The sequence below is a fragment of the Capsella rubella genome, unplaced genomic scaffold (genome assembly GCF_000375325.1).
Source record: "Capsella rubella cultivar Monte Gargano unplaced genomic scaffold, Caprub1_0 scaffold_8, whole genome shotgun sequence".
NCBI classification, from domain to species: Eukaryota; Viridiplantae; Streptophyta; class Magnoliopsida; order Brassicales; family Brassicaceae; genus Capsella; species Capsella rubella.
In genome coordinates, this window is record NW_006238916.1 from 8,500,426 (window position 1) to 8,512,619 (window position 12,194).

At 37.7% G+C, this 12,194-nt stretch overlaps 4 protein-coding genes across 5 annotated transcripts; all 4 read right to left on the bottom strand.

Moving 5' to 3' along the window:
- Nucleotides 1–84: 84 nt before the first annotated feature.
- On the bottom strand, nt 85–2,083 carry LOC17874934 (cell division protein FtsZ homolog 1, chloroplastic). Its single transcript, XM_006280449.2, has 6 exons — nt 1,704–2,083; nt 1,486–1,585; nt 1,147–1,376; nt 891–1,058; nt 551–784; nt 85–440 (listed from the first exon to the last, which is right to left on the bottom strand). The coding sequence occupies exons 1-6, from the start codon at nt 1,992–1,994 to the stop codon at nt 171–173; spliced, it is 1,293 nt and encodes a 430-aa protein (XP_006280511.1). The 5' UTR covers nt 1,995–2,083; the 3' UTR covers nt 85–170.
- A 170-nt stretch (nt 2,084–2,253) lies between these two features.
- On the bottom strand, nt 2,254–3,771 carry LOC17875488 (V-type proton ATPase subunit e1). The gene is made up of 4 exons (XM_006281359.2): nt 3,684–3,771; nt 3,452–3,577; nt 2,975–3,022; nt 2,254–2,610 (listed from the first exon to the last, which is right to left on the bottom strand). The coding sequence occupies exons 2-4, from the start codon at nt 3,547–3,549 to the stop codon at nt 2,544–2,546; spliced, it is 213 nt and encodes a 70-aa protein (XP_006281421.1). The 5' UTR covers nt 3,550–3,577; nt 3,684–3,771; the 3' UTR covers nt 2,254–2,543.
- A 293-nt stretch (nt 3,772–4,064) lies between these two features.
- On the bottom strand, nt 4,065–9,182 carry LOC17875770 (DNA topoisomerase 1 alpha). 2 transcript variants are annotated; one of them, XM_023783041.1, is made up of 16 exons: nt 9,082–9,182; nt 7,427–8,676; nt 7,077–7,271; nt 6,874–6,954; nt 6,711–6,770; nt 6,488–6,582; nt 6,246–6,402; nt 6,039–6,164; nt 5,839–5,919; nt 5,613–5,703; nt 5,391–5,524; nt 5,172–5,240; nt 4,992–5,081; nt 4,796–4,899; nt 4,527–4,695; nt 4,065–4,413 (listed from the first exon to the last, which is right to left on the bottom strand). In XM_023783041.1, exons 2-16 carry the CDS (start codon nt 8,660–8,662, stop codon nt 4,330–4,332), a joined length of 2,772 nt encoding a protein of 923 aa, XP_023638809.1. In that variant the 5' UTR covers nt 8,663–8,676; nt 9,082–9,182; the 3' UTR covers nt 4,065–4,329. The 2 variants fall into 2 exon arrangements, with proteins under 2 accessions (XP_023638809.1, XP_006279572.1); XM_006279510.2 differs by having other exon boundaries at nt 7,427–8,673; nt 9,082–9,177.
- An 825-nt stretch (nt 9,183–10,007) lies between these two features.
- On the bottom strand, nt 10,008–11,588 carry LOC17875175 (DNA topoisomerase 1 alpha). The gene has a single exon (XM_023777642.1). The coding sequence runs from the start codon at nt 11,586–11,588 to the stop codon at nt 10,008–10,010; it is 1,581 nt and encodes a 526-aa protein (XP_023633410.1).
- Nucleotides 11,589–12,194: the final 606 nt, after the last annotated feature.

Here is a 12,194-nt window from a genome sequence, read left to right on the forward strand (position 1 = left end):
TACAGTCATGTTTACCGAATGATATTTTGGGACTTACCTTAAGTTAGCATAATGATCGAAATGTTTGTTTTGATCTAGAGACACTTTGGAGAAAAATCAAATGTAATTGACTTTTGAACCTGATGATCGTTACATTTTTGATGCTTAAAAACGAAAAGATAAAAAGAAAACTAGAAGAAAAGTCTACGGGGAGAAGATGATTTGGTAGAGATAGTTGCTGGAGATTGCTTCTGGTGAGACATTCCTTTGTTCTCTTGTTGACCTGATGATCCCATTTTGTCAAGGAGTTTAGCTGCCCTTGGATCAGCCAGAAGTGTTTTCTGGAATGACTGTGAGAAGCCGGTGGCGATTATTGTTACATGAATCTCTCCGGTGTAGCGATCATCCACAACAGCTCCAAATATGATATTGGCCGATGGGTCTGCCAAACTTGTCACGACCTGCAAAAACCACCCAAAACATGAGAAGACTGTGCCTTACAATACAGTATATACCCCCAACTATACCCAACTGAAGCAACGCCGAGTAAACCAACACAAAAATAACGCACCTCTGATACTCTGTTTACTTCCAGCAAAGTTAAGTCTTTTCCACCAGTGATGTTGTAGACGACGCCAGTAGCTGACTGTATGGATGATCCGATCAATGGAGCCAAAGTCGCTTGTTCAGCTGCTTCTTCTGCTCGATTCTTGCTGGAAGAAACACCTACCCCAAGCATTGCAGTTCCAGAATCTTTCATAACTGCCTTCACATCTGCAAAATCTACATTGACCAGTCCAGGTATCTGAAAAAGAACAACAGATACTGTTTCCTGAGGATTTTTCTTTGGGGGATCAATCAATGGCATTTATTATTCAACCTGTTACGCTTTAAACAATACACAGACTCACAGTAATAATATCTGAGATGCCTTGCACTCCTTGGCGTAAAACATCATCTGCAAGAAGAAAAGCGTCCTGGAGTGGCGTCTGTTCATCAGCAATATCTAGCAGACGATCATTTGGAATCACGATAAGGGTATCAACATTCTTTTGGAGCTTTTCAATAGCTTCCAGTGCCTACAGAAAATAACTATTAAACATGGATCCATGACAAGACTTAAGACTTAAACCAATTCAACAAAGAAACCGTGTCAACACACATTACCTGCAAAGATCTTTTACGTCCTTCGAAGCTAAACGGATATGTAACAACACCAACAGTTAAATAACCAGCATCCTTCGATATCTGAGCTACCACAGGTGCAGCACCAGACCCTGTTCCACCACCCATACCAGCAGTTATGAAAACAAGGTCTGATCCTTTAAGAGCATTAGCAATTGCATCTTTTGATTCTTCTGCAGCTTGTTCTCCGAGAAGCGGGTTTCCACCAGTACCTATAAAATCAAGTAACAGAGACGCAAGTTTGTTGCTTTTGAGTGCCAAAATTCACGCAACATCTTTACAAACAAGTATAACTTTCTCCTCTGTGGAGAGACTACTAACCAAGGCCACGAGTTAAAAGCTCTCCAATTTGAAGTGGGTTCTCTGCAGAAGACTGTAATAGAGCTTGAGAGTCGGTGTTTATGGCATAGAAATCAACACTCTGGAACACAGACAAAATCAATTAAACCCAAATGAGAATTTCCAAACTAAAATCGAGCAAAACATGAAAATTACATTGCAATTCTTCTACGTAGAGATAAAGAGAGCCAGAATTTGACCTGTAAACCACTGGAAATCATTCTATTGACGGCATTGTTACCACCACCGCCAACACCAATAACTTTAATTCTGGCAGACTCCATTGGAGAAAAGGAACATCGCCACCCCATTGACTTAGACCTTGCTGAATCGCTTCTTCGTTTTGAGACACCGCCACCGAATTTAGTGATTCTGGTACTTACGCAAACGCAGCTACTATGCAACGAATGGGATATGGATTTCGAAAAAAATGAAGAAGACGATGAAGAAATCGTTAGTTCATTAAGCTGAGCTAACGGAATTATCGCCATTTTTAACTTCCTCTGCTTTCAGAGAACCAAAGAGAGACAAAAAGATGGGTTTTTTTTTAGGGTTTTAGTGTCGACGAAGAAAATAAAATATCAACAGTTCAGTGTTTGTTTCTCTCCCAAAGGAAAGGTGAAGAGATCGAGTGGACCCTTTAAGTCATCTAACGACGACGTTTCATAGTGATGCAGAACCATTCAAAACCAAAATTGATGATGCACAACTATTCAGAACCAAAATTGACTTATCAAAGATGCAATAAGCTTAACTATTTCAAAAAGCTTATTTTAATCAACAATAATACATTGTGGGAGTGTTTGTAACAATCTCAAAAGGGAGATTCAGCTTTGTTTTGTGGAGAATGAATGAATACAACAAAATCTCAAAATAGTAAAGAGGCCAAAAGGTAGGTTTTGATTTGTTCACACCAAGATTAACAATTACAAACAGGAAAGCTGTTTAAAGATTGAAGAAGATACAGAACGATTGGATTCACTCGACTGACTTTGCGCATCCTTTTCTAGTTTGAGGTTCTCTTGTCTGAGTAGAGGATTCTACTCGGTTTCGCTTAGGATTGGAACGATCAGAGGATTCATCTGTGCAATATATACAATTGCCCACCTGCCATTGTCAAGAGACAAAAAGGTAAGGAACTGTGACCAAGCAACATAGAATCAATCAAACTCCATATACAGACATTCAAAGAACCTTTGAAAAAATGTTCATCAGTTCAATAATGAAACTTTCTGCAAGATGAACCAAGACTGGAAGCAGTTGGCTAATCTGTTCTAGATATCTTAGCGTGTAGGATTTTCATTTTCATTGTTTATGGGAAGCAGTGATTAAGGAGAGGAAACAATAACAGGGGTTTTGACACAAAGCAAAATTGAATATGAAGAAAATGCAAAGAAGGAACAAATGGGCTGTAAATGTAAACTGATGGCTAGAAAAGCAACGCAAAAGGCATATCAAAACATAAACTTACATCATCCAGCAGCAGACCGTCGCAGTAATGACCAAGGTAAGATGTAACCTGTTATCACAAAATCACAGATGAGATATTTGACTCCATGCTAAACATGGTTAAAAATGAGAGTCAAAGCAAAACAGTCAAGAAACAAAGAGGACAGATTAATTACCAAAGCTTGAAATTTGATTAAAGACACATCCATAAACTTTCAAAGCGTGACAATACTATTTCTAAACCAACCAAATCAAAGAATTTGGAGCTGCTTCAAAAATCTATTGAAGCATTATGTTTACATATCCAATTCTCAATCCCAATGGAAGAGAGTAAATGTTCAATCTTCTGGAGAGATTCAAAGAGATTCACGCACCATTTAACTAACATTGATGCAGCAATCAAATTTAACAAACACCCACGACCAATTCATACCTACCTTCAGATTAGGAAAATGCAATCAAAATATCAAATTTGCAAAGGGTCGCAAGAGGAACATACAGATTCGTGGAAGGGCCTCTGTTGCAGCAGATTCTAACGCATAAAGAAGCAATGATCCCAACGACGACGAAGATTAGGGTTGTTATAAGGAAACCCATGTTTGATCCTGATCTGATAAATTAATTCCTGCGAAGAGATGAATTACACGTGATTCGGGGGTACAATGGCCTCAACGCGATCAAATTAATCCGATCAAAAAAGACGTGAGAGGAGAAAGTGTCTGAGATCTTACAGATTTGAAATGAAGAGCTCCTCTTTGGAGGAGGACGATGATTGTTATTGTCTTCCTCGTGCGAATCTGAATTTGGATCCGTGTGAGTTTTGAGATTTTTGTGAGGGCAAAATTGGCTAATCCAACTTATCTTCTTCATATGTTCGGTCAAAGTCAAACTAATTATTAAGTTTAAATGTGATTAAGCACTATGTGATGTTTTTGTTATACAAGTGAGTGGATAAATTATGCACTTATGTGATTTTTTTTTTTGTTATAGGCAAATTGATCAAACAATCCTTATAAGCAAAGAGAGATTAAGCATCCATATAGAAAATGAATTACAATCTTATTTTAGAATACTGCAGATTTGCACACATTTTTTTTTTATCTGCTGAAACATATTATAAAAAGCAGAGGGAAAAGTGTTTTTGTTCATCCAATTTTCCTATTTCTTTGATCATTTGAAAAATAACATAGCATTTTTTGTTTGTCATAGTAATATGTTAAAAGAAAAGAGAGAAAAGGTTAAATAACTAATGAAACAGTTTGAAAATTCTAAACAAAGGAGGAAGATGAATAGAAAGGCCGGTTGTTCTCTTTGCTCTTTTCCTTATTCAAGATCATTTGCTCCCTAATAACTTTTCTGCATCTGAGAAAAGCTTCTCTATACCGTCTGGCGCGAGAATCTGAAGTCGGGTTCTACATCCATTGCCCACGCAAACTTCTCCAAAAGAGACTTGGTGAATAACTAGAACAAGAGAAACATAAACATTTTTTTGAGTTTGTAAGAAGAAAAAAGCTTGTTTCTTCTGTTCAGAAGACAACCATCCTGACGGTTTGTTTCAGAAAAAAAGATTTTACCTTCTCGATTGGCACTTCATGACGTTTGCACCATGCAACTGTTATCCTAGGATCCAGGTAATTGATCTTAGACGTGCCCAGTGCCACAGTTTTCAAGTCCTCTTTTGTATGCATATCTCGTTCCATTTTCTCTATCTTGACATTCTGTTGAGCAATCTTCTTCTCCCACCTGCAATAAATAAGTCAAGGGACGTAATTGTTAAAGAAGAGATAGATAGGTAGATTATATCTAGTCGAGTCTTTCAGAAGTAAGAGGGAAAGTTTATTACGCATTTGGTTCCAAGCTTCTGATCTTCTTTCCATCAGAACCTTCCAATGGTGGTTTTCCCTTTTTAGCCCGGTCAAGATTAGTTTTGAGCTCTTTAAGACCCTCCTACATTATTATAAAAAACAAACATACGTAAAGCATATAATGAATCCAGAAGAAAAGTAGAGATTTTCAAAAAGTTATCAAGAGATTTGTACCCTGAGTTCTTCTATTCTCGCAGTCAATTTTTCAATTTGGGCACCATGTGACTTTGAAACAGTACGTTGATGGTTACAGATTATGGCAACCTAGAGAGTGTGAACCAGCATTTCATGAATCTGGCCCATGACTTATGCACCAAACAAGAAATCACTAGGTGAATGAACAAATCTTTGTACCTCCTTGTTTGCTTTCTGATAAACTACTATTTTCTGATTTACATCGCCATCTTTAGTTTCTTGACTCAGCTGTCACACACATCAAAAGGGAACATCGTTGTGAAAAATGTATAGAAAGAAAATAAAGATAAATGAATACCAGTAATTGGGTTTCTATGACTAAATTGTATAGCAGCATAAATTCAATGTAAACCCAAACGATTTAAGATTTTAGACTACCATTTCATCCAATGTGATGGAAGCATTATATGTACGGAACACTTTTGCTGTGAGACCAGGCACAAGTTCCTTTAGATGAGCATTCAGCTTACTTGTGTCTAACATATCAAAAAGATCATCTGTCTTGGATTTTCCTGGATGGGACAAAAAGAAAGCAAGTTATTTGAATCAGTCACAAGAATAATATATCATGTGATATAAAATGTCAAGTTGATATCTCACCGGCCTGGAACTGTCCAATGGCCTTGTAAACAAGAGGCTCAACCTCGACTGTGTTCACATACTGGATTGAATCTTTACCAAGAAAGTCAAACTGGATACAAGATGGAAATGTGTGAGATTATAAGTCTTCTGCCCAGGATTAATAAGTACATGTAATTGTTATCCACTTTCACAAGTGTACTCGTTATATGAAACAAGTGTAAGACTTCAAGGATCAAATTAATACCTTTATTTTATTTGGAGGAATACACTCCACATTTCCAACTTTTAAAGTACAACAACCAACAGTGTCCGCCTCATCATCATCCTACCAATCAAAAAAGAAAATATGAGATTTCTTCAGAAAACTTTCTTGTTTACCCGCTAATTATTTGTTCGAAATCATTTGATTTACATTAAACTTGCAAAATACTAGTTCAAAACTACCTTCTCATTTCCAGCCCTAAGCGCCAATTTATCAATGAGATATGTCGCTACAGCGATTTGCCTCTTTGTAACATCCTTGGCGGTAAAATTCTTGGTGTACGTTGTTCTTATATTATCTATATGGTCCTGCAGTCAAAAAAAATCTATTTCTAAATAGGAGAAACAATGAAAGAATAAGCATGAATCGTATAAATGAAAGCTGCTTACTGAAAGATTCCTAGCTTTCTCGTATTTCTCTTTGTCGCTCAGCCCTTTCAGAGCACTGCTAGCTGCCAAAAATACATACTTGAATTCTCTCGGGTTAATAGGATCATTCCAGAAAGCTAGCCAGGTGACTGTGTTATCATGCTTTACTTCTTTCCAACTGCAAAGTCATACAGCTGTCATGGCTTAGTAAAATTATTATATCATGTTTTTCAATTTGGAGGATAGCCATGGAAAAGCAAGACCTTTCACCAGTGATTGGACATTCTGGAATAGGAGCATCTTTCCCGATATTTAAGGTGATCTCGCATGGACGGATACGCTTCTTTAGTTTTCCCATCTGAAAAAAGACAGTAGATGGTTTTGAAAAAGAAAACAGAATAGACCATGCCTTAACTGAAGCCACTGAAAACTGCAATGTCAAGGTATGTTGATTACAAAAAATAGGCTCTGACAGAGAGGACTAACCTTGGGATGTTCTCCACGGCCTCTGAAAAGCCCAGGCGGTTCAACTCTGAAATTACCAACCTGAAAGATAAACATAAGTTTGAATTAGGAACTAACTAGTGAGGAACTACTGTAGTTCCTAACTCTGTTTTGGGGAAAATGACAATGCTATGGGAAGATTTACCTTCTCTTTGACACCGTCAACAATAGCCCACATATATTTCTCCTCAAGCTTCAGTTTCTCCTCTTTCACAGCTTTTTTCTCCTGTAACATGTCAATTGCATAATTATATACAGTCTCATCTTGAAATTTTTAACAATACGAAAACAGGTCTAGCACACCAATGTAGTCAGCCATTACACTTGAAATTCTCTTTTTCTAAATACCTCTGAGCTCATTTGTTTCTTCTTCTCTTTCTCTTCCAAATGCCACTCATATATGGGAGTAAAGTCACAATCATCCAGCTTCTGTATCACATGTTTCTTGCCAAGCAATCTTCGCCAGTCGTTCCAGAAATTCTCCCTAAATTGAGGTTTATTATAATAATCCGTCTCTCTCATCACTGCAAACATTGTCGCAACCTGTAAATTATCAACATAGCATCAGCATGGATAACAAAGGTTTCTTGGAATGACAAAAGAAACCACTCTAGATATTGAGATAGACGAATAATCCATTAAGAAACAGGTATATAACATTTTTCAGTAAGATTGAGGACGTGAATGGAAAGGACAACCTCTTCTTGTTCAGTAGTAAGGTCAACAGGCTTCCCCTTGTACAAAATCTTAATGCCATGAGGCTTGTATGGTGGTGGAAATATAACACCGTTGTGCACCAAGGTAGTCCATTTTTTCTGCCCATCTCCGGAGGAAGGTAATGACTTCGAAGACGTAGAATATTGTGAGTCTTTCGTTACTTGCTTAGAGTTTTTGGTCATTGTTCTGGATCGAGGAGAAACGACTCTTGTCACTTTTGGCTTTGCAGCTGATGAAGTAGAATTTGGTTTTACTGCTTTAGGCTTTGCAGCTGATGTTTTACTGTTGGAGGAATCTGATTTGAATCTCTTGGCTATTGGAACATCATCATCATCATCATCAGTTCCATCTTCTCTGGTAGATAACTGTTTAGCTTTCATTGGTTTAGGTGAAACCAAAACCCTTCCTTTATCATCTGATTCTTTTTTGACAGAATCTTGTTTCATTTTCACCGTAGTAGGTGAAGCTGATACCTTGACCTTCTTCAAGGAAGATTTATCTGCTGAATTATCCTTCTCCAGAGGTCTCTTACCTAATACCTTGCAGTTTGGCATTTCATTCTTAAGTGCCGAACCATTCTGATGCAACTTTTTAGCCAAAGGTTTCTTTTCATCAATAGAGACCTGTTTGGACCCTGACATCCCACTATCAATCTTCTTCCGAATCATTGACGAGATTGGAGTTTCATCATCTGACTCATCTTTTTTTATTCTATTTGCTCTATCAAGAGGTCGATCACCACTATTATTTTTTTCTGGCTGTGGTGAAGAAACCTGTCGTGAAGAGGTAGGCCCATTGTTGGGCCGATTGGAATTTCTAGATAGTATAGAACTTATAGGTCTATTATCCTCAGAATCCTCATGCTCACTTTTACATTCAGTCTGATCTTTATGTGACTGGCTCCTATCCATAACAGTAGAGGGTGTATCATTCCGCAATGGTGACATTGCTGGTGAAGCCTTAGAAGCACATGCTGGCATAGATGATTTCACAGTAGAAGTTCTGTTCGAAGGAGTGGTTCCATTAGGGCTAGCCACAGGCGATCTCATAGGTGATACATTGCTGGAAGGAACTGCCTTGCTTTTCTGGGGATTAGATTTTGACTGATTCGAATTAGAAGCAACATTACTTTTCCTCTTGAACACTAAAGGTTTGTCATCATCGCTGTCTTCATACCCATTATTCATCACAGATTCTGAAACTGTTTCAGTGCCCATACTCGGACCAACTTCTGACCAAAAAAGAAACCACAAAGAAATGTCAGAGCTTCCCAGAAAAAGGCAAACAAACACCATTACGACTACAAGCAGCAAAATGAGTACACTACAGAGAATGAGTACATTGATTCATGGAGAGAGAATCCTTAAACCCAAGAAAAAACATTTTGACATATATATTGTTGACACATTACAAAGATTTTAAAAGTAAGATCAACCCACGAGCAAGGGATGACAATCGTGATTAGATGAACAAATAATTAGATAAAAACACATATTTGAAGAATCTAGTGTAGTGGGAATACCAAATCCCCAATTCAGAACAAGAAACCCTAATTTGTGCTATAACTGGGAAATGATGCAAATTGAGCTTAATCCAATCAAATTTCAGAGAATTAACGTAGGATTGAAGAAGGTACCTTCTTCCAGAGATTGAAGAAATTGTCGAGCGAAGCCTATCTCTCTCCCTCGTTTCTCTCTTCTGCTCTGATGGTTTCTCTCGTTTTAACGACGAGGAGACTAAGGCATAAGGAGACTCTCTACAGGTTAGAGAGTTTCTACCGCTTGAGGGTTTTGTATTCTTCACGGCGTCGTATTGAGTCGCGCCATAACGTTTAATTTTACCGCCAGAGACATTGCTTTTTACTTTTATCCCCATAAATAGTCAAAATCTTAGAAAGTTGGGTTTAAATTGGAGCAATAGACTAATCATTGTCTCATATTAATTTGCTAAACTGTGAAGCATATTTAAGTAAATAAGATTGGTGATAATATCACAATAGAAAAAATAAAATCTAATTTCTTATCCAATAAAATGACGTGTCATGGACACTAAAGTTCATATTTTGTATATTTGTTTATTAAAATTAATTAGTAAAGCCTTAAAATTTATGTATATCATTTTATATTAATAACCTGAATAATTTATTGAGTAAATAATAAAATTATAACTGTTATTCTATAAATGTCACCGATTAGTCCTTTTGTTCACCCAGAAGAACCTCCTTTAAAATATAAAACTCTTTAAAATTGGTTACTTAGTGCATAAACATATCAATCATCCATAGTACAAATTTAAAAGTTACTTAGTGCATACACATTAATCATCCATAGTACAAATTTAAAAGTTACTTAGTTCATAAGCATATAATCATCCATACTACAAAATTAAGATGACTAGTCTTTTGTAGTTTAATCTATCAATAGGTCGATTACCACCATGCTTTTTTCTGGCTGCGGTGAAGAAATGTACCATGAAGAGGTTCCTTTATCCTCCGGATCCTCATGCTCACTATTGCATTCAGACTGACTTTATGTTACTGGCTCCTATCCTTAACTGTGCGTATCATGCCGCAATGGTGATTTTGCTGGTGAAGCCTGGAGACTTTGCTGGCGAATCCTTAGAAGAACATGATAGCATAGAGTATTTCATTGTAGAATATCTATTCGAAGGAGTGGTTCCGTTTGGGCTAGTTACAAGCCGTCTAATAGGTGATACCATGTTGGAAGGAACTGCCTTGCTTCTCTGAGAATTGGATTTCAACTGATTCAAATTAGAAGCAACACTACATTCCCTCTTGAACACCAAAGGTTTGTCATCATCACTGTTTTCATATCCACTTTTTCTCTTGAACACTAAAGGTTTGTCATCATCACTGTCTTCATACCCACTTTTCCTCTTGAACACTAAAGGTTTGTCATCAGAGCTGTCTTCATACCCATTATCCATCACAGATTCTGATACAGTTTTGCTGGAAGGAACTGTCTTAGAAGCAACACTACTTTTCCTCTTGAATATTAAAGGTTTTTCATCATCGCTGTCTTCATACCCATTATTTATTGGTTTGGGTGAAACCAATACCCTTCCCTTACTAATTGGGCTAGCCACAGGTGATCTCATAGGTGATACCATGTAGGAAGGAACTGCCTTGCTTCTCTGGGAATTGGATTTTGACTGATTTGAATTAGAAGCAACACTACGTTCCCTCTTGAACACTAAAGGTTTGTCATCATCGCTGTCTTCATACCCACTTATCCTCATGAACACTAAAGGTTTGTCATCATCACTGTCTTCATACCCACTTTTCCTCTTGAACACTAAAGGCTCGTCAGCAGAACTGTCTTCATACCCATTATACATCACAGATTCTGATACAGTTTTGCTGGAAGGAACTGTCTTAGAAGCAACACTACTTTTCCTCTTGAACACCAAAGGTTTGTCATCATCGCTGTCTTCATACCCATTATTTATTGGTTTGGGTGAAACCAAAACCCTTCCCTTACTATTTGGGCTAGCCACAGGTGATCTCATAGGTGATACCATGTAGGAAGGAACTGCCTTGCTACTCTGGGAATTGGATTTCGACTGATTCGAATTAGAAGCAACACTACATCCCCTCTTGAACATTAAAGGTTTGTCATAATCGTTGTCTTCATACCCACTTTTCCTCTTGTAAACTAAAGGTTTTTCATCATCACTGTCTTCATACCCACTTTTCCTCTTGAACACTAAAGGTTTGTCATCAGAGTTGTCTTCATACCCATCATCCATCACAGATTCTAGTACAGTTTTGCTGGAAGGAACTGCCTTGCTTCTCCGGGGATTGGATTTCGACTGATTCGAATAAGAAGCAACACTGCGTTTCCAGTTGGACGATATAGGTTGGTCATCATCGCTGTCTTCATACCCACTTCTCAATGGTTCAGGTGAAACCAAAACCCTTCTCATATCATTTGAGCTAGTCACAGGAGATATTATAGGTGATACCTTGGTGGAAGGAACTGCCTTGCTTCTCTGGGTATTGGATTTTGACTGATTCGAATAAGAAGCAAAATAACGTTTCCACTTGGACGATATAGGTTGGTCATCATCGCTGTCTTCATACCCATTATCCATCACAGATTCTGAAACAATTTCAGTGCCCATACTCAATGGAACAAGACAAGGATTCAGACAAACTTCTGACCAAAAAAGAAACCAAAGAGAAATGTCAGAGATTTCCAGAAAAAAGGCAAACAAACACCATTACGACTACAAGAAGCAAAATGAGTACACTACAGAGAATGAGTACAGTGATTCATGGAGAGAGAATCCTTAAACCCAAGAAAAAACATTTTGACATATATATTGTGGACACATTACAAAGATTTTAACGCGCATGTATAAGTAAACCCACTAACAAGGGACTACATCGTGATTGGATGAACACATAATTTGATAAAAACACATATTTGAAGAATCTAGGGCAGTGGGAATACCAAATCCCCAATTCAGAACAAGGAACCCTAATTTGTGCTATAACTGGGTAATGATGCAAATGGAGCTTAATCGAATCAAATTTCGGAGAATTAACGTCAGACTGAATAAGCTACCTTCTTCCAGATATCGAAGATATTGTCAAGCGAAGCCTATCTCTCCCCCCTCGTTTCTCTCTTCTGCTCTGATGGTTTCTCTCGTTTTAACGACGAGGAGACTCTCTAGTCTCTACACTCTACACAGGTCGGAGAGTTTCGAACGACTGAGGGTTTTGTT